The sequence below is a fragment of the Lagopus muta genome, chromosome 5 (genome assembly GCF_023343835.1).
Source record: "Lagopus muta isolate bLagMut1 chromosome 5, bLagMut1 primary, whole genome shotgun sequence".
Lineage (NCBI taxonomy): Eukaryota > Metazoa > Chordata > Aves > Galliformes > Phasianidae > Lagopus > Lagopus muta.
Genome location: NC_064437.1, coordinates 41,219,838 through 41,241,961, shown reverse-complemented (window position 1 = coordinate 41,241,961; position 22,124 = coordinate 41,219,838). Strand labels below are relative to the sequence as shown.

The following is a 22,124-nucleotide window of genomic DNA, read 5'->3' as shown; positions in this document are numbered from 1 at the left end:
TTTATTTTACATTAATTAACAATTTTATGCAACCAATTATGCTATGTTTTTCAGAATATCTTTCATAGTTAATGGGAGGCCTCCACCTTTGATTTTAAAACAGGGCTTCTGAGTCACCACATAAAACACGTAGAGAAAGATTTAGGTTTGGTGGCTTAAAATCCGTAGAAGACAGTATGCAAGTTCGCATTACTCCTTGAGTTTCCACACATCAACACTATCAGGGACACAAGTGCTGCATCCTCCCAGCCCAGATGCCATCTCCCTGCCCAGCAGACATGTTAGCAGACCCATGGGGCAGCTGCCTGAGTTTGCAGCAACCTGCAGGAAAGGCAGGAACATGCATGTCCTGGGCCTTAGGGACTGCAACACGAGCTGTAAGTCACCAGGCACTTAGCAAGCAGCATTTCAAGTTCATGTGATCAGATTCCACACCACCCACGGATTCGACAGAAAGAAAAATAAACAAATAAACCCTGTAGACGTAAAAAGATATATATTTTTAAATTGTGTGGGCCTAATCTACTGCAGCTGAGGTATAAACTGTTGCATATTTAACTTCCCAAAAAAGACTAAAAAGAAAATTCAAAGCAACACAGATTTAGATTTCTAAAGCAAGGATCTGTGCAAGTGGTTTACCTTGTGTTGTTACAGATTTGCATTCCAGTTGTGCAGAGCAGGCTTTAGAACAGAAGTGCAATAGATCTCTGCATCATACTCACGTGGCCATCCTGGGGCAAGTCCATGTCACCTCCCTCCAGCTATAGAGGGACATATTTCACCCACGGGCGCACTTTTGCAGATTAGCACAATCCAATCCCCCGAAAGGACCCAGAAGTACACAACAAATACAAGATCTCAGAGTGCCCAGGGGAGAAACAGCCAACGCAGAAGAGCTATTTCTAGGCTCCACACAGCCCCAAGCCAGGACAGCTTTTTGCTGTACCTTGTCCCACTGAATTTAATCTGTTCATCATTAGGAAAACAGCCAGTTCCAAATAACTTTGCACCCCCTGCATAGCAAGCTTCAGTTTCTGTGACTCGGTGGATTCAGAAATAAAGACAAAATTAAAATACTAAGCTGCTTGACAGAAGGAAGAAAACAGTACGTGCTACTTCATAATGTATCTCTTCTCAGTTGCCCTCCCTGCACAGAGGGAGCTCTGTATGGTGAGGAACTCCTTCTGAAAATAAAAATTATTCCAGCTCTTATTCTTTAACCATCCTGTGGCTGCAGCACACACACACAGATGCTGAATGTTTCTTCTAAAAAAACTACAAAACAAAAAATGTTGGTATCTTTACTTTTTGTACTTGCCATTGCTAAATTTAGACCCATCGGCCTTATTACAGATTTTTATATGAATTCAGCTGCTTATCCCCTGTACAGTAGTTACTTTTGACCCATCTAAGGCTTAAGTATATTTTTGGGCCCCGCTTTCTGCTGCCTGCCTGAGTAGAAGCAAATACTCAGGCATAGAGGATGTCAGAAGATCCTGCAATACCTGAGAACAGAATAGCAAGCTCCAGACCTGCTGCTTCTCTGCACCACATTATTGTTTCAGTTTACTCTGAAATGTGTACATCAGGGGAAGGACATTTGGTGACACAAGAGCATGAGTTATTTTTCCTGGTGTTTGCAGGCCTTTGGGTAAGCTAATGATAAATTAAAAAGCGCTTTATCAGTGTAGAGGTAAATTTGGCTCCATTTAGGTCCTGTCTGAAAGCCACTTTTGTAATAACCACAATGCTGCAGAGTACTGTTATACATAGATTTAAAGAAAGTTCTGACTTGCCTGTATGTTCTTCCCACTGCTCAGAAGAGGCACTAGGCAGAGAAGCAAAGACTCACAGCACCACGGATTTATTTATGACAAACTGCAGACAGGCAGAGCAGCAGGCAACAGACAACAAAAAGCAAGGATAAAGGCCCTTCCACAAAATGGAAGTTATCCTCCCTCAAACAGGCATGCAGATCACCGAGTGAAAACAAATAGGAGAATTTCAGAAATCCAAATGATTCTTTTTTCCTCTCTAAAAAGCTATTTTGATGGCCCGAAGATGAGCCATTATGTTACCCTTTAGACAGATCTAATACACACGTGGCAGACCTTGTAGCTGCTTCTACATCCTCTTTTTCCCCGAGAATCAAATAAAATTACTCACAATCAAAATCCATTCAGTGCTGTTTATGTCTATGTGCACTGAAGTGCACCAAGATATTTTGGCACAAACTGATATTCTTTGGAATCACACTTCTTTTTCACTGCATCATGAAACACACTCCAGTACTTCAGGGAACTACTACATTACAATACACTCATAACCAATGTAGCTGGGTGCTGGGGGAAGCATCACTGACCAAAGCCCATTCATTTTATTTACTTGCAGATTTATTGTAAAACCTGGGATGCATTAAACAAACATGTCTACTAGATATGTGCAACACTAGATCTCAACACTCCTTGAGACAGGCCAAGTCAAAACTAAAAACCACACCAAATCTAAGAAACTTGTGATAGGTTTGCTTGCGCTACAGTAGCTTAATTAAACAATTGTAAAAATACATTGTTGGGTTTTTGGTTGGTTGGTTGGATTGGTTTTTTTTGTTGTTTGTCTGACTCTCCCATAGATGTTATAGATGCGCTTCAGGAAGTAGAGAATTGAGTATGTTGCAGTGTTTCAAGACATAATGGTGGGGAGAAGAAACATCAGACCTAAGAGATGTCCAAAGGACAAAAATCCACAATCCTGGCTGCTCAATAACCAGCTGCTCCCTGAAAAACAGGTACCTGTATGCTGGTGTCTGGCAAAGCTGTCTTCAATCACTTGTCAACAAATCTCTAGTGCGCATGCCTGGTAGTGTTGAAATGAATTGAATTCACTTCTTATTTTTACTTCTGTCCAATATTATGCAATCTTTTTGCTACTGCAGTAATGAGAGCAGCTCCCTTCCCACTCCCATCTTCAGAGAGCATGAAAGTCACATCACACCGAGGTGCCAGTTCCTTCACTGTTTCCTGCAGGACCCTAGAAAAACTGAAAAAAAAGGGAGAGAAGAATATTCCAGGAGTGCTTTTCTGATCCGAGACCTTTGCATTTATCTGCTGGTGAGGAACCATAACCTCAACCAACACTTTCCACTGGTTCTCCAGAGCATTCCTTTCCATTTGTTTTTCCTCCTATACAAAACAGAGACAAGTTCCTATACTCTATCAGATTTTAATTTCTGTATTTCTATTTTAATTTTCTTCAGCAACATATCAGACAGGTCTCTAGACTTTAGAGATTATGGAGAAAGCACTTCTCATGCAATGGCTTGGGTCATAAGGGACCTTAAAGCCCATCCAGTTCCAACCCCTGACATGGGCTGGCTGTCCCCCCCTAGCTCAGGCTGCCCAGGGCCCCATCCATGGCACCGTACACCTCCAGGGATGGGGCACCCACAGCTCTGGGCAGCAGTGCCAGCGCCTCACCACCCTCTGAGTGAAGAATTTCTTCTTAATATCTAACCTAAATCTCAGGTTTTTTAGTTAAAGCCATTCTCCTTTGTCCTATTGTCATCTATCTGTGGAAGAGGTTGCTATCCCTCTTTTCTGTTTGTTTGTTTGTTTTCTGTACACCCCTTTCAGTACTGAGAGATCTCAATGAGGTCTCCCCAGAGCTGTCTCTTCTCCAGTCTGAACAAGCCTAGCTCCCTTAGCTCCCTTCACATGTCATGTGCTCCAGGCCTCTGGTCATCTTCATGGCTCTAAGAAGTCCATATCTTTTTATATGCTGGTGCTCATGACCTGGATGCAGTACTCCATGTTGCCTCTTCTCACAACTCTAAAGTTAATACATCTATTTCAAAGCCTTGTTCACAAAGACAGTCCCAGCTCTAAAAATTCAACATTGCTTTCCTTCTGGAATACCCAGATATTGTAGAAATCCCCTAAAACACTGAAAAATAAATACTAGAAAAGTTTCCTCAGTACCCCACAGAGGAAGAGCCTTCAGCCGGTAATTGGACTTTTCTCTCCAGTTTTCAATTCCTTGCCTAGGTGAAGGAAATGACAGGATACAGGGAAGCCTGTTAGATCTTTATCCTCTCTCATTTTTGACTACCTCAGAAGAAGGCTAGTAGAAATCGGTGTGTGTTCACAGTGGAAATGAGCAAACAGCAAAGGGATGGGCATCAAGGTACTCACTGTGGATGAAGCTTGTACAAAGTCCCATCTACTCCAACGGTAATTTGCAAGTGCTCCACACCTCGGTTTTCTCTCTTCTTCTCTACAATGGCTGCCAGTCCTGCTCCACACAGCTGGGCAGCTCTCCTGGAAACAGCCCCACACACCTCCTTCACAATGATGCTGTCTTCACACGTGCTGTCGAGGCCGAGCTGCTGCAGAATCCGTCGGACTTGGAGGAGGGCGAGCCGGTCGCTGCGTAAAGGGAAACACAGGCAGCGTTGCAGTATTATGGAAAGCTCTGGCAGGTACGAAAATTCTAAAGCCTTTCAGATGAGATTCTGTCATTATTCAAAGGAAATGGCACCACTGCTTCCAGTTCTCACATCCTCTGATTGTTTTAAAGCAGGTTTCAGTCCAGATCCCAAAGTTGCTCATGGCCCATTCTTTGTTATGTTCATCTGTATTTCCAGTTATTCACCTAGCTCCCAATATCATGAGGAAGCTGTGTCAGATCAGTCATTTGACCGTGTTGTTCTTTAATCTAATGGCCGAGACAATACCTTCAAAGTTTTTCCAGTAGTCAAAGTGTTTCAAGCATCCCTGAGGACTGCTGTAGTCATGCACAGATAAGTAGGTAAGCACATGTTCAGGGAGTATTTATGTAACACTGATTTTTGATTAATTATTTTTAAGTATTGAAGATCTACAAAGAAAGATTCCAGATGCAGTAGTGTTTAATGGCTAAGTACTTAAAGACAACATAGCTGTGTGGAAATTAAATGATGATTCATTATTTGGGTTAAGGCTGAGGGCTTGGGGGTAAAGGAGAGAACCATAATTGATTTCTTGAAGAAAAGGGCTCCACAGTTTCACAGAAGATTATTTTTCTACAGGCCCTAAAAGACCTTGAGAAATCATAGCAAGTAAATTAATTAACTTTACCTCTCAATCTGAGATAGGAATTTTGTTTCAAATATGCCTCTTTTCCTCAGTGATTCTGAAATCTGTCCTCTGAACAGCAGTCCTTGTTTGGTCAAGTCAATCAAAATTTGCCTCACTATTTCACCTAGATACATTCCACTGGTCATTTTTTCGTATCTGTTAAAATATCAAAGAAGAAAAGTGCTTTTAAAGAGGTTGCAGATTATTTAACAGGAGTGGTACGTACATATCTGATCAGCAAGATAAACTCAGAAAAGTAGTAAAACCTTCAAAAGCAATAGCTGTTTTTCAACCACCAAACGAATCATTATTGAAGTTCCCTTTCAAATTATTTTCATTATTCTCATTTCATAAAGCAGTCAGTGTCTCAAAGACTCACTCAATCTGGTTCTTAGCATCAGAATCATCACATTTACCTCTGTTTCCCTGCATTTAGTGAGCCTTCATCTACTTCTTTATCGTATTTTGTTCTGATGTTGTCAATGCAGCCATTATCACCAAATCCTCCCCATTCTGTATTAATGCACATTTTTCCTTCATTCCCTTCAACTATTTCTATGTTCTTCATGTCCTCCATGTAGCACACATTGCTACCTGTTCCTAGGAGAAAAGAAATGTCAAGAGTTCAGTCAGAAGAGTGAACTAGCACCTTAAATACAAGAAAGGTGATTACAGTTATCATCTTTAAAGCTCTTTTCTCCATTCAAAGACCTCCCCAGGTCTTAGACAAGCAGGCATCAGCAGTAATGCTTCCCTAAGTGTGCGTGCTGTACCGTATTACAACAGAAATGTTACCGAGTGAAGTGGATCCAGCACAGAATATTCCCAGTGCAGACGAACATAGATTCCCTGTTATAGGTCAGAAATGGCTTTGGCAGCCATTGGCAAGCACTGATCAGTCATTGCTGCCAGCTTGGTTGTAATATACCACGAACCATTTGCTAAAACAAAGAGCCGTGACGTATTTACTGTTCTCATACTCTTTCACCATGCACCCAGTTACTGGGCTTCACCAGATCCTGAACCTGTTGAACTGCTGGTTTTATCTGCTGTCAGTGCTGTCTGCTCTGTTGAATACCATACAGATCTGCCAAGAATCCCAAGTGAATAGTAACACCATGTATCAAACTCAAATAAAGGACATTGTTTTACAAATTCTAAACAAGTGTGTGAAGCCAAGCAGCTGCTTACAATGGCGGTTTCAACATCACCGTACCTGCAATAAGGCCAATCTCACAGTTTGGATCCTCATATCCACAAGTCATCATTGTCCCAACAGTGTCATTCACCACCGCTACAATGTCCAAGTCAAACTCCTGGAACACAAGTCACAGTCACCAGTGGAGTTGTGTAGAAAGAGGCATCAGGAATTAAATCATTAAGTACATCAGGAAGCTCAGAAAAGAATAGCTCACATTTCTTCTTCTGATGGCCTCCCTAAGCATATCAACAACATCTTCCCCTTCACAATCAGTTGCCTTGAATCCTTTTGTCCATCCCACAAGCGTTCCCTGAAACAGAAGAGGGAGAAAACCATAAAATGAAGATAGAGAGAAGATAAATATACCCTTTTTTCTTTGATCCTGAACTATCTTTTTTACATACCTCTTGTGTTCAAGAGGCGACTGGATGACGTGCTGCGTGATATGGTTTAGTGCTTGTGGTGGCAATGGTGACGAGGAGACGATTGGACTAGATGATCTTATAAATTGTTTCCAACCTTGTGATTCTATGATTCTATACTGTTATTTCCCTGGCCGGGCTATAGTGAGTGCCCAGTGCAGAGTGCACGTCCACATATCTTTATGACTCAACTACAGATAGGATTGACTTCAGGTTTACACAGGCATTTATCAGCTCAGTGCCTTCTAACACACTTTTCTCCTTTGGAAAACATTCCCATCTCACCTCCTTCTGTGCACAAATTCATTGCATCATTTGTGGGGGAATGAGTACAAAAAAAATTTATTTGCGATGAATAAACACACAACTACCATTAACGAACGTCAACTGTTAATTTTGGGCTCATTCACTGAATAACAGTTGTTATGACCATCGGTACTGCAGACAATGTTGCTTGTTTTCTTTTTGGACAGCAGCCTGGATCAATAGGAGCAGTTTTCAGGTTTTGTGAAGTAATGAGCCTTCCATTTGGTGACTGGCTCTGCACTGTCTGTCCAAAAACAGGAAAAACAAACAAACAAGAGACAACAGGAGGAAAAACTGCTCTTCAAAACAGAACAAAAAATCTCCATTTCTGCTCACCATTACTGTTGTGGAGATTGTTTCTTCGTGTTTTGCCAAGATCTAAATCCTGTGCTGCTGGTTTGGAAAGCGTATTAAGTGGTCTTCCAACAAACAGACAACTCTACTGCTATAATGCCAACTGTGAGCTGACCACTGAGGCAGATTAGACTAATCTCAAGATTTAGAGACTATTACGAAAACCACCAAGACATGAAAACATTCAATAAAATAGTAGTCTCTCGTTTCCTAATATGTGGTAAATATTTGACTAGAAGTAGGCAGAAAAAGCTCTTTTCTTCCCTTTAGAAAATGAACTAAAATAATCAAGAATGAATTCTTTCTGAATTAGATTTCTTAATTGTAATTACTACTCTTACATCTGATCCAGGAAGATAAAGGTATGAGATCAGTCATAAAGCCGTATGTGTCAGATTGATAAATCAAAGACAGAGATCCAACCATTCCAAGCTCTGAACAAGCAAATTCAGTTCTGCTCACTAAAAACCTTGCCAAGTCCTACCTGGAGGAAAACATTCAGAAGAAGAGTCTTTGCTGGCAATCTCCCAACCAACAAACCATCCTCCCACCCAAAATGACATCAGCTGCCATTTGACTCATTCTTTCTTGCAGTCCTTACCTTGTCAATGCTGGCTTGCCTGCACGGGAATGAGAAGGTGAAACCCAGAGGTAGGCGGGCGCCTTTAATCCCCATATACTCCAAGAAGTCTGCTATGCACTGGACTATATGGTCAAAGAGCTGGAAGGGCAGAAAAAACATGCCACATTTGCTCCCATGCACTGGGGCTCAGTTGGATCAATTAAGTGTTCTTTAGAAGTTACCTCTTCCCCTGTCCCTTGCATGATCTCCAAAGGAATGGCAAATATTTTATTATACATTTGTACTGATCTCCTTCTTCCACTTCTAATTTTGACGAGCAAAACCCTGAAATTTGTCCCACCGAGATCAAGGGCAAGGTATTTTCCATTCTCTGTAAGAGAAGAAAGATATTTCATTTTGGTGCTTCTTGTAGCATGTTTTCCAGTCAGAATGCTATGCTCTGCCAGACATTTGCAAGAAACTTCACCCAGGTCAGTGACAGCACACTACTCCTTATGGCATTTATCCCATCTGTATGTTAGGCCAGGGGCTAATGGACCAGCCAGGTAACACTGCAGGAAACATTGGTTTGCCAACAGAAATTGTGTCATTTGCCAGACAAGCAGCTTTCCTGCACCATCTCCAGGCAACCAGGTAATAACCTTACCTGTTCCATCCGGTGTCCCACAGACATACGTGGGCAACATCTTCACTGTAGCCCTGTCTTGTGTCTCTCTCTTTAGCCCATACTCCAGCTCAGTCCTCATTTTGTTCTTTACATCTCTGAGGGTCTCCAGGGATAGCAGGAAAGGTGCAAGAACAGCATCGATTTGCTTTCGCTGAGCGGCCAGCCTGTATGCCACTGCTGTCACCATGGCAGCCCCCTTTGCACTGCCACTCTGAGAGAGGAGGAACCGAACGTCACAATTTGGGACCAGCCTTCTCACCACCTTGTGCAGGCGTTTAGGATATCTACAGGAATAAAGAACATTTCACACAAGGCTTGCTTTGCATTTGCTTCTAATGCACGTGCACATTCAACACTGCAAGCACTGAAGCGCTACCAGAGGAGCACAGAGTCAGAAACAAGACAGTCACAATACTTCTGGTTTCTTGCTGTTCTGCAGAAGCTGTGTGCTTACAGGAATGTGAAGATACCTCTAAACTAGTGTGAGTGCCTTGGGGGAAAAGCCAGGCAAGAATGGAGGGCCCACCATCAGAAAGCAGATAATAAGTCTTCAGAGTAGGAGAAATGTAAGCATAGGGGGAAAAAAAGAAGGAAACAATGAACAGCAAGTGTTGTGGATGCTCAGGAATCACTTGGAAAATCAATTGCTCTTACTCAGATGCCAGTCTGCCATGTCACGTTGTTCCCTCCCCCCATCCCACCCCAATCTCTAAAGCTCTTCAAGCAGCCTTGCGATAATGAGATCCTCTACATTCCACCACATCTCATCCCAACCCTGCAGCAAAACAAGCTCTTCTCTAAAAGCCATATATATATGCAGGTGGAGACACTGCAATATCAACACGGGTCCAGCAATTATCGAACCCTCTTTAGCTGCTTACTGGGGGTGGGTTTTATAGAGTCCTCCATCAATCCCAACAGTGGTTCGCAGCCGTAGCAGTTTTTTATTCTCTCTCAGTCGGGTCAGTATGGCTGCTAGGGCTGCAGCACAGAGACTGGCTGAGCGGAAGGACACGATGGTGCAGACACGCTGAACGGCAATGCAGTCATCTTCAGAGGGAAACAGGTTCAGCTCTGTGAGGATCTCTTTCGTGTTGCTCAGACCTTCCTTATATCTAACCCAAAACAAAGGAAAGGATCACCTAATGCCAAGATACTAAGGCAGCACTTAAATCAGTATCTGCATGTTGGCTCAGACAAGTGAGAGAAGACCAAGGTACAGCCTACTGAGCAGTGTCATAATTGATTCCATAGATCAGTAGTGCCCTTTCCACACTATTCCCAGAAGCATCTGGGAGAGAGACCAGACTTTTAAGAGGCTATTCAGTTTTATGCAAGACATACAGAGAGGCTGGCCAGGTATGGAACAGGATAAATATTTAGTTCATAGAAGAAGAGCACAGCAGCTTCACTCAGTACAAGGGAAATTATTCCTGAAGTAACAGTGTAGATCAAGATTCAGTTTCCCATGCAGCCATCCATTAGATGACCTGGAGCATGCCTTGCCCATCCACAGCCCTAATATTTAAACATCTGAAAACTGCTGAAAAATCCCCCCACGCGCTCAGGTCTCCAAATAAGTTCTTTACACAGAGAACCTGTATTCTGTGATGGTTAACAATACATTTGCTACTGTGATATTCTGTTAATACCCAATCCTCCATCACTTCTACTCACAGAAGAATCCATTTTTCTCTTAGGCAAAAGTAAAATCAATTTGAACAGTTCACGATCAACTCCCAGCTCTCCCTGATTATGAAACATTAATTATCACTGCTCTGCTTGTGGAAATTTAACAGCACCTCTGTTAAAGGGCATATCTCAGGCCCTTACTTTTCCATTGCAGACACATGTTTCGTTTCAATCTTGCCCTTAGTAAGCAGAGCTGCTGACGCTTTTCCGTTGAAGAGCAGGCCTTCCTTTGTCATTTTAAGAAGAATGAGTCTTACAAGTTCTCCCAAATACAGGCTGCTGATCATCTTCTCAAACCTGGAATGGGAAGCAAGAAGGATTAGAAAACGCCCACAAGCTCACCAAAGCCTCCACAACTTCAAGAATGTTCTTATGCAGGTTGATCTCATTTAAGCATCTGCATAGGGGACCAGAAGATAAGCTGTGGATGTGATGCCTTCCTGAGGTCCTGGGACCCAACTCCAGCTCAAGATAAGTAATCAAAAAGACTATTCAAAAACCAGAGCAACAACCTATTTTTCATGACATGTAAGTGACTGCAGCAGCAACCCTTTGGCCTGGGAGGCAGAGAGGTGTACCCACCTTCTCAGAAACCTACCCTTCCCTGAAGAGAAAGATCTGAATAGGAAAGGACCAAGGCCACATTTGTTAGGGTTTGCTCAGCTGCATTCCTGTTCCAATGGGACTCCTGGGAAATGCCAGAAATGCACTCAGAGAACTCAGATGGCCAAAGCAAATCAAATCAAGGGAATCACTTACAATTGTTTTCCAGGATTGAGAGATCCCAGATCGAGTTCCCGATCAAACTCTGTGCGGAGGTCATCCAAAGCACCATCATCTCCAAAAGCACCCCACTCTGTGTTAATGCACATTCTCCCTTCATCACCTTCCACCAAATCGATGTGTCTCATATCCTCCATGTAGCATGCATTGGTGCCAGTCCCTGTTTGTGTTAGAGCCAGTGTGGTTAAATTAGCTGTTTGCCTCAGGCTTTTTGTTTTAAGCCCATATGTTTGCAAGTAAATCAATATATTGCCTTTGAAAGAAAATATAAACACATAACCCAGTGGTAAGGATGTTAATATCAAGCCTCCTGTACTTGTTAAATATTCATTTATCAGTGAGTGAAAGTGTGAGAAATTCATCTAAGGTCTGACTTGTTTAAAATCATCTTTTCCCCTATCTCAAATGTACTTCCATGTGCCTGTAAAGAGTCACCAATTTGTGTGAAGTGGAAGGGTTATGGAAAGCCTAGCTGATCCTAATTACTAGACATGAGATGAATTCAGCTTTCTCTGGACAGACAGACAGTAATTTTCTATGCAGTCAGCAGAAAAGTTTAGTATGCTGGTCACAACTGAACCCAGACAAAATGGGGACTGTGGTATTTGATGGCAATGTGATCAGCATAAAAACAGCTGCTTTATAAAGGGCAGCCGTGCTTGAAAATCAGCCACTGTTTTTTTCCACTTCCTTCCTGCTCCTTCCGTTACTGGGACACTCCCTCCTACTCAAGATTCATTAGGATTAACCAAACAAGGAAAAAGACAGTGCATAGTGAGCACATAGTGAGAAAAAATTACCAATTATGAGTCCAATTTCACAGCGTGGGTCATCGTAACCACAGGTCATCATGGTTCCTACAGTGTCATTGACCATCGCCAAAACATCGACGTCTATGTCCTAACAGCAGGAAGATGAGCCATTAACAGAAAAAAACTTACAAAGCCTTTGTACTTGATTACTTTAGGAAAACTCTTCCCTTTAAAGAAACATTATTTCCTTTACAACATTATCCCTACAACGCTGTAAAGCAGAAGATATCTGAGGATTTTCAAGTGATGAGCCAGACAGGATCTTTGGTTGCATGACTTATTTTCATGTGATTCATCCCTTTTTACCAGAAGAGCAACATCTTTGGTTTGAGCCCTGTGATATTCTAACACTGGTGTGGCTGTCCTTACACTCTGCATTGTAGCAGCTCGATCAGGCTCAAACAATGTCCCTCCTCAAGAGCAGACCCCAGCAAAGTGACAGATTGACAACTGACACCGGGCAAAACTGGCAGTAAAAGAAGACATAAAGGTAACTACTCAATGCAAGGCTGTGCAGCAGTGTCACACATGTGCAAAAAGCTTTTCCAACAGAGCTGTGCAGTTCCCTTATCACACCAAGGTAACTTGATTAAGCATGATCAAAGTTATCTATTGCATAATATCTATTATATCTATATATATCTATAATATCTATAATATCTATTGCAAAATATCTATTGCAGAAATATCTGCAACATGGATGCCAACATAAGCAGGGGGCTAGACTTTACCCAGGAAGGCTCAGATCTTTTGTTCTTACTAACTACAAGTCTGATGCAGAGAAAGAAGTGAACCAAAATTAAAGCTGTATTTTTGCCATGTGAGAAAACAGAAGACCTACTACAAAGATGCCAAGATATGATTTTTCTTAGATTATGATACCAATAGCATGGAGTATGAAAAACAAGACTTCACAAAATATTAAACAGCATGCTATTTAAAGGAATACACTAGTTTAAAGGCAGATTTAATCAAGTTTTACTGTGGTCTTCAAAAATTACCATCAATCACTCCATCCCTCTGAGGCCCATCTACTCAATGTACAGCCATGTTGAATGCTTGCTACTGGCTGCCCTTGGAAAATGTCCAACAATTTGCTGAACAACCCACACACCAAGAGAAGATTAGCCACTCAGATTCAGACACAGAACTTGCCTTATGTTTCTGGAGGGCCTTGCGCAGAGAGCTCGCCACGTCTGTGCCCTGCACTCCTCGGGCCTTGAAGTGTTTCGTCCAGGAAAGAAGGACTCCCTGCAAAGTAAAACTTCAGTGACCCAAAAGTTCTAGCTTTGGTATGCAAACCTGTGGGAAGACTACTGTCTCTACACACATAAATATTTAGGCAAAAAGAAGTCATAGCAAAAGATCTCAACCTCAGCTGGGTGCATGTCAGCAACTAAATGGGCATAGAAATGAAGTCCCAGTCTTCTAAATGCACCTCCCTGTTCTTTGTTTAAAGCATGCATGGTTTTATCAGTGTTTGTAACACACTAACAGGATAAAGCACAAAGCATTTGTAGGACTGGAACCCAAAGCACAGATCCCAAGAAAGAGAAGAAAAACTATAATAAGAGGCTACAAAGTATTTGTAACCAGCTCTTCCTTTCAAGCAGCTCTGCTGCAGGTCTTTCCTAATTACTGTCACTTGTAAAAAGTACTGAATGAGAAGTGATCAAAAAGGAAGGATGGACCCAAAAATACGTGATTTAAAGGCCAGCAGACTTCATACAAGCACATGGTTACTATGGAATATTAATTAAGCTAAATAATAAAGATTTTGTTGCCCTGAGATAATGGATAAGTCCTTGAATGGTAGTCGACTGTAATTAAATGGCTCATCCATGCCTTCTTCAGAGTGCTATGGATAGGCAATACCTCAAAAAGGCTATGAAGTAACACTTCCATGCAATAGCTTCTAAGGATTCTGCAACAAGCTATGCTTGCCAATATCTTTTTTGCACCTTACCTCTTCCAGTTGGGTCTGTTTGCATGGAAAAGAGAACGTAAAGCCAAGAGGTAACTTCTTATGCTTCAGGTTTCTGGACTCCATGAAATCTGACAGACAGTCAGCAACATAACTGAAGAGCTGGGAGAGAAAGGAGAGAACAGAATCGGGCTTTGACTAGCAGACATTTCCTGGAGCATGGCACCACCACCAAAGACCTTGCATGGCCTACCTCTGCTCCACTGCCCTGTATGACTTCCTTTGGTGTAGGGTAAAACTTGCTCTCCAGTTGGCTGCTCTGTTTCCCATCATTAAACACCTTCACCTCAAGGGCACGAAACTGGGAGCCACCCAGGTCAACAGCGAGGAAATCACCCTTCTCTGCAACACAAGTGGGCAGCCATCAGTGGTGATGGCTAGCAAGCAAGCCCCAGTGCAGCAAGAATCCCCCAGAAGGCAGCTCAGAGCTCTTGCCTCACCATGACCACAGGATCTCTCCCCTTTGAGTCAGGGACCACCACCAGGAAAGCTGCAATCCCGCAATGCCCCAATTTATTTGTTCTAGCAGCCTGGTTTGCCTACTCTGCTCTTGTCACAGCAGCACGTTTTTAAGCTGGAGGAGGACAAACTTTGCAGAAAGAAAGGCCCAAGGACAGTTCCTACTCAATACTACAATAAAGCACTCTCTATCCACCCCACATGAAAAGGAAAGGAAAATGCATGTCATAGCCCTGCATGATCTTTGTTCCATGGTCCAAGCACCTGACTAAAACTCATCAAACATGACCTTGAGAGGGAAGGAAGCAGGAAATTACATCTGTAATATCACAGCTACATATGATAGAGGTGATGAGACAAACTGGGTTACTCAGTAAACTATGACATTAGTCAGATCATTAATCTCTAAATCATTAATGATGCTTCACAGAGGTCATTCCAGGTAGTAATACTGTGGGCAGTGAAAAATCTGAAAGTTCTATTGCAAATGGCATAATCCAGCCAAGTTGAAGGTGTTTGAACCTGCTGGAAGTTTTGTTTGGAAACATAATAACCAATAAGGAATTCAGCAAAGAAACAAAAATAGAAAAATCAATGTCATGCCTAAAATGGGTGTATCATGAACACATAGCCCAACATGACACCAAAGTATGCCCTTGGGTACAGAGGAAAGGCTACACAGGCCAAGAGACCACTGTCCAACGTTGGCCTTGAGGAACACAAAGTTTTGCAACAATGCTGACATGACACGTAATTTCCCAAGTCTCCTGACCTGAGGTGCTCCCTGCAACTTCCGGGTAGGATCAGTGTCATACGAGACCGTAGGACCCCGTGGCCACAGAGGTAACAAGGACTCAGCTAACATTTAGTTTTCTTTGGTGCAGGCTGCTGTCAGAGGAAGGGCACTCAACTCCAACCAGGCACTTTCTGAGGAATTATGTCTAGACATCCCTAATTTCAAAGGACTGCCTTGAAACTTTGGGCTACCACCAATTGCTCCCTTTATGCCATAAAAGCTATTATTTCTCATTTAACTGTGAGAAGATTAACTTCAGGAGGAATCAGTTCCTTTGGGAATGATGTACAGAGCAGCATTTCTTACATTTCTCTGCATCAACAGGTGTTATGCACTGCATCCTCACCTAAGCCTTACAAGAATTCAAAGACTCGGTTATACAGAAAAAAATACAAACCAAATTATGTTACTTAGGATAGAAAATTATCTGTCAGCGTGCACTGCTGGCACCAGCTGAGCCAGGAGCCTCAGAGCTACCTTGGGTGTGCATGTCTCCAAGCAGAACTGGCTTTTAGATCCTATAGCTGGGCAGTGACAAGAACCAGCAATGCTCACTTCCCCACACCTGCAGCACGCTGCACTGCAGGCTCCGGGCTGTAGAGGCTGCCCTTGCCACGTCCAGACACAGCTCCTGCTACTAGGCCTGCAATAGGTACAGCCACATTTGCAGACCGAAGAGGCTGCTTCCTAAGATCTATAACTACGCCTTTCTCTCCAAAAAGCAGCGCTTGGCCTAAATGCATCTGGTGTGAGGAAAAAACCCTGCCAACACCCACAAGTCTCCTCAGCAGACATCTGCTTGCTGAGCATGAGTTAAGGCAGTCAACTAGGGGACCGGCTGCCCTGTGCTCTTGCTGCGCTGTCCTTTAGTACAGGCAACAACCCATCTTGTTCCCTAAACCAGCACTGCTGTGGGAGCAGGGGGAACTCACCTGAGCCATCAGGAAGCGAGCGCACTAATGAAGGCAGCATTTTGACTGTCGCTGTGGGGTTGGTGTCTCTGCCCAGGCCCTTCACCATCTCGGCCCGGAAGCGAGCCATCACGTCCAGCAGGACATCGTCGGAGAGACGCATGTGGTACAGGTACCTGTCAACCTGGCAGCAGGGAAGGTGTTACTTGGAAGGCACGCAAACTGCTCGGTGTTCAGCAGCTGGCTGGCAGGGCTGCTGCTTTCATGAGCCTTACCGACAGAAAGCAAGCCATCTTTTCTGATGGACCAATAACTTCTGCCCCATGTACACCCACAAGTCTCCCTACATCCCGACAGGCTGTTCTTACCCCATCTTTTCCTCCTGTTCACATAATGAACTAGAACTGCAAAGCTGGTGAGGATCTGACCCATCTGAGTCAGGTCCAGAAAATGCCGTCAGTGCCCAAGCGTGTCGGCTACAGTCTGAAAACATCTATTCAGCTACTGCTTCACTCCACAGACAATTAACTTTGCTGGCATGCCAGGCTGGAACTCAAAGCCTTTTTCTCACCCCAGTTCTGCCCTCTGTTCTCTGTGATGTTAGGATTACATCCAGAAAACAATTCTGGGTGCAGTAAACATACTTAAGAGTGCGTTACTCACAACATACGATCAAAATAAAGGCCAGATGAATTAGAGGGAAATAGAGGGTCTAAGAAGTGGCACTGTTTAAACAAAGAAGGCAGGTTGTGGATAAACTGGCCTATCCTGTAACTGAGTGGCCACCCATGTTAATGAGGCACAAACCAATTACCTGGTTACATATTCACAGACCTGTTTTAAATGGATGGTCAGCAGTGACCCATTTGAGAGTGTCAGCCCCCTGGAAATAATGCAGGCCTTACCCAACAGCAAGAGAAAGACAAACTACAAGATGCCATTGTCAAGAAGCAGCAATCGCCTTAAGACACAGCCATGCCTTGAAAGGACCATTATTTACATATTTCTCTGTAGCCCCAGTTTGGACACCACTGGACTACCTCTAGGGCTTTCCTGAGGCCCTGCCACTGTGCAGGATTCACCATCCCAGCTCAGACACTAGCACTGCTTTCTTGGGCATACCGAAAGAAGGAAACACAATGACGCAAGGTATGCAGCAGCCATGCACTCTCACACAGGCCCACGTAACATTCTGAGATAATTCCTTGAGGAAATAAAACTAAAAAGCAATAAAAATGCCCACGTTTGTATTTGCAGACACCACATACAAGCTCTCTGCACCCCATGAAAATTGTGTTCTCTGCCCTGTTTACCTACAGGAAGGAGAAAATCCTCTCCAAGGAGCCAGATAAGGCGCAGCCTGCCTGCTCTCTAGCTTGATTTACAACCAGAACAAAGGCACACTACCATATCAGTGGTTTACAAATGCAGGAATGGCCAGGTCATGCAACACCAAAATTTGCTGCACCACCTCCCTTCCAGCACAAGTACAGTCCTTGTTTTTAAATGTGTCACCTCAACATAGAATCGGCAGTGTTTTCATGGCAGAGAGGCTCTTGCTCTTGACACCAGAAGGCAAACAAGACAGGGTCAGGTAGGGAGGGAGGCACTTCTCTTTAATTAGAGAGAAATCAGCTCTGCTCCATACTGCCTGCACTGAGCTTCCTTCCTAAGAAGCCTCTGCACAGCAGTACATTTTCTTGCCTTCAGGCAAAACTAGTTTGCACCTAGCAAAAAGATCTTATTTTTCTAAGAGCTTCACAGAATGTTTCTGCCCCTCTCTCCATTGTCCCCACTTCAGGAAAACCCTTCCTCAGCCACACACACTGGGCGTTTCTTGTAAGAGCCCGTTCTACCCAAGCAGTGCACCACAAGGCCTCTCTGTTTCTTTGTAAAGACATAGGGAAAAAACACACTGTCCAGACAAGAGACCTTAGATCTGGTTTTCAGGGGCACAAGGGCCCCCTTCTGATCACATGGGGACAAAAGGGCTGTGGCCATCAGAGACATCTGACCTTTATGTGTAAGCACAGGCACAGTGAGGACACCCCAGTGCTGCTCACCCTGTCACGGAGGCAGCATTACCTCCTGCCATGCACCTGCAGACAGCCCCACCTCCAGCTGGCCGTAAAACTGGAGGACAGGGCTGGGTGGTGACAGCCACAAAGCACTCTGTGTAGACGCCAGGAAAACAGAGCACCCCTGAGGATACGTCTAGAAACCACAGTGCCTCTAACTCAAACTTACAGGTCCCACGTGGTCTTATGATGGAGGGACAACAACCCGCTGCAGCCCAGCCATGAAAGCAAATGGGAAAAGCAACCACCAGGCAGTTCACTTTCAGTACTGACAGCTTCTGATCTGGTTCACTTTTAGCTTTCCCACTTCTAATTCCACCACCACTACTTGGAACTGTGTATTGAATCACAGAAGACCTGTTCCAAAGCCCCCAGGAGATCTTCCTATCCTTCCTATCATGGGAGTGAATCAGGCACCTACTCAGATTTTAAAATCCCATCCTCCACACTACTCACAAAGCAACTTAACGAAAGGTCCTTCCTGCCCTCTGGACTACACCACACCGTGCCAGGTCAAGTTTAAATATCATTTTTCCTTACTGAAGATCATTTGATCCATTGCAATTTATAATTGTGCAGGGAAAAGCTCTAAGCAGACCTATTTTCACAGTCATCAGATGTATGCAAATGCTTCTCATGCCATTTGCCTCCATAGCGGCAGTAGAAAAAGCCATAAAGTAGCCTGCATTACACACTGCAGACCCTGCAGAGCATAACAGTTCTGAAAACAGGTTACTGCTCTAACTTACCTTTTTTATTTGATCCTCCTTTAGCTTTGCAAAATGGAAAGCTAGCAAGTGGACGGCGAACATTTTCTCAAGGCAGATGGAGGTGTCAGTAGTGACAGCTGCTGTTGAGTAATTCCAAAGCGACGCGTCTTTATCCACTAAGCTGGAGCTAGAGAAACTTCAGCTGAGGCATTTCCCCCAAGGCGAAACAGTGGAGTTCCTGGGAAATTGAGTCCAGAAATAAATCCATCCAGCGTGATCGGTTCAATGATTAAACTTCTGTCTCTTTGTATCTCCCCCACCATCACCCCAAAGTCCCTCCCTCTCAGCTACGCGCTCCATTGTGCCCAAGCAGGCACCTGGAGATCTGCCAAGCTGAAGGGGAGAAAAATCAATTTTGTTACAGCCACACTTGGGAATGATAACCACTTTGCCACGCAGTTGCTACGCACCCAGCCTGCCCTGCTTACTTTGCTTCCTTCCCCTTGGCTGACAGCGGCACAGCACAAAGTGCTGCAGGGAATCTGGAAAGCTGAGAGAGGATGTTAGGTTTCTTGCCTCTGCTTGGCACTCCCACATGCACTCTTCTGCATGAATTAACTCCTCTCTAGTCCCACACAGTGCACCCTTATCTCCAGCCCTTCTCGATTAAGCTCCAGCCACGGTAAGGAGGGAAGGCACGCAGCCCCCCACCCCCAGCTGAAACACCTCTTTCGCAATTCCCAGCCCAGAAAGGTTTTGCACGGATTACCCTCCCTTCAGCCCTCCTCTGGAGGCAAAGTTTCAGGCCAATGCAGATCCTCTGTGTTGCAAAACCTGGGGAGAGAACAGACTTACCTGGCAGCCAGCAGAGTAGATATCAGGCTGTGGCACTCAGTGCAACAAGCACCTTTAACTGGCAAAGCACAGTTTGCTTGTGGCAAAACTGCTTCCTTGCGCTATCAGAGTTGAATCTGACACAGCCTTTAACCATTACTCTTCAGGTTTACCCTTAATACACAAGTGCTTCCAGTGTTTATCACTAATGAAAGATACAAAAAGAGCTGAGATATTGACCCAGGGAAAGGGGAAAGAAAAGCATTGGCATGGAGCAATGGGAGGCTCACTCTAAACTGCTCCTACAGTCTGTGTGCTTCCCCCAGCAGGAGCGCTTACTTCACTGGCAGATAATCTAAAATAACCCACCTAAAATTCTGCAGAAAAATATCACAATCCAAAATTCCGTTGATAATTCAGAATGACAGTCTTGGGAAGGGATAAGTGGGAGCTGGAAAGGTGCGACGTGCTGAGCAGTGGGAGAGATCACAGAAAGATACTGCTTCAGCTGCTGTAGGGAACCTGCTTTAGCAGGGGTTGGACTCAGCGATCTCTAGAGGTCCCTTCTGATCTCTATAGTTCTGTGATTCTGTAGTAGGCGAAGTCAAATATGGTTACACAGATCCACAACAGGGCAGAAGTGGCCAGTTAGCAGAAAAAGACTTTAGGCCATGCCGTGTCGTAGCCTAAGAAGGACCCAACAGTCTCATGCTACTGTAAATATATATATATATGTATGCATACAATTTAACTGAGCCATATGAACACAGGAGAAAATCCACAGACATGCAATACTTCAGCTCTACCCAGCACTGGTCTCACAAAGACAACTCTACCCAGTTCTGGCAGCTTCAAGAACACACAGATCAGGAGATAAGCTCTGCTGAACATCAGAGCAGCCAAGGTTACAGTTGTTCAAGTCTCTCATCACAAGGAAAGACTTAAAGAGCTGAGGGAAGGTAGAGAACAGCCCCACAGAGACAAATTACACAAAAGCTCTGCTAGGAAAGGTTGAGGCCTTTTCTATTCCTTTTGCATGACTTGCATCAGGGATTAGCCCCAGACACCAGGAGATCCCAACAGCTGTTTATTTTCCACTGTTCTAAAACAAGAAAAGCAAGAGTAAAGCAAAGGGGCTGAACAGTTCATAAATAGGGCTTGGTCTAAAATTAGGCTTTTGATCTTCAAGAGAAAGGGAAAAAAGGAAGAAGAAAAAAAGGCACACTACCAGCCAGAAAGCACGGTTCACTTCTCCTGCATTCATCTTCCAATAACTGCCGGCTCGTTAAGTCAGACACTGACTCCCAGAGGGACTGTCTCTCTCCTCATTGTTTACCCACACCACCAGAGCCACAACCCCTCTGGCCAGCAAAACTGAAAACATCACCTTTCGAGCTCCATCCCACTATGATCCACAGCTCATTGTGACTGTAATACGTAGATTTATTTCTCATTCTCTCTTTTCTTTTTTTCTCTAACAGATGCCACTGAAAAAGGGTCTTAAAGAGCTAAATGTTACAGAGCTGGCAGCAAGCACTGTCAAATACGTGATGTGTCAGATCCACTGCATGAATCAATTGCTCATCTGTGGTGCATCCTAGCTTCAAGGAAGCTGTTGTGTACAGAAAGACAAGATATTGTTTCATTGCCATGTAGGCAGCAGTTCGGTGTTGTAAGGACTGAATTCCCAACTACATAATGGCCATTTTGTATGTATTCTGGCCAACAAATGGGAAACAATCCTGAACAGATAGGCTCCCCTTGCCTGCCACACAGAGGCTTGGGGCTTCCTCCTTCCCCTCTCACAGCAGAGAAAGCATCAGGCTGCAGAATTAATGCAGAACACCTGAGGCAACCAACCAGAAAATGCACCCCAAGGACAGGCAATATTTAGAAGAGATGGAGCCAGCACAGACAGAAAAAAGTTCATTGGCTTAAGAGAAAGGCAGCTTTGTTTTTGCCTTTACCAAACAGCACTGTTAGCATCATCTCCCATTAAAAGTACAACAGCTAAACACATACACACACAGAAAAATTAACTGTGAAACTAATAAATTTCCAAACATCTGAAAGTTGAATGACTGAAATTAATCTGGAAATCCGAGCACTTGAAACAAAGTACTGCAAATGTGATTCCCAAATCGAATGAACAATGTTGCTGCTGCTGTTTATTAAAACCACTTTCCAGCTCGCCCCCCTAAGAAGAGCCACTCCATCTCCCCCAGGGGCTTGCTTGAACACGAAATGCTCATGATGCACAGCATGCATACCTCTGCACTGCACCAGTCCGGATTTACCACGTGGGATCCATTTGGCAGCCATACTAACAACAGCCAATGACAGTCACATCATTAGCTCAGAAGAAAAGAAAACTTTCGTAAAAAGTCAGCCTGGAAACGCCTGAATACACTTCAGAGC

General features: G+C 43.9%; 1 protein-coding gene across 5 annotated transcripts; it reads right to left on the bottom strand.

Moving 5' to 3' along the window:
- Positions 1 to 19,834, bottom strand: LOC125693566 (hexokinase HKDC1). 5 transcript variants are annotated; one of them, XM_048945691.1, is made up of 19 exons: positions 19,728 to 19,834; positions 18,912 to 19,110; positions 16,106 to 16,268; positions 14,112 to 14,260; positions 13,901 to 14,020; positions 13,090 to 13,185; positions 11,923 to 12,022; positions 11,099 to 11,282; positions 10,481 to 10,636; positions 9,529 to 9,762; positions 8,627 to 8,931; positions 8,202 to 8,350; positions 7,999 to 8,118; positions 6,530 to 6,625; positions 6,331 to 6,430; positions 5,531 to 5,714; positions 5,115 to 5,270; positions 4,191 to 4,424; positions 1 to 3,039 (listed from the first exon to the last, which is right to left on the bottom strand). In XM_048945691.1, the coding sequence occupies exons 2-19, from the start codon at positions 18,972 to 18,974 to the stop codon at positions 2,895 to 2,897; spliced, it is 2,754 nt and encodes a 917-aa protein (XP_048801648.1). In that variant the 5' UTR covers positions 18,975 to 19,110; positions 19,728 to 19,834; the 3' UTR covers positions 1 to 2,894. The 5 variants fall into 5 exon arrangements, with proteins under 5 accessions (XP_048801648.1, XP_048801647.1, XP_048801649.1 ...); XM_048945690.1 differs by lacking the exon at positions 19,728 to 19,834 and adding an exon at positions 19,361 to 19,476; XM_048945692.1 differs by lacking the exons at positions 18,912 to 19,110; positions 19,728 to 19,834 and adding an exon at positions 16,453 to 16,559.
- Between the last annotated feature and the right edge of the window lie 2,290 nt (positions 19,835 to 22,124).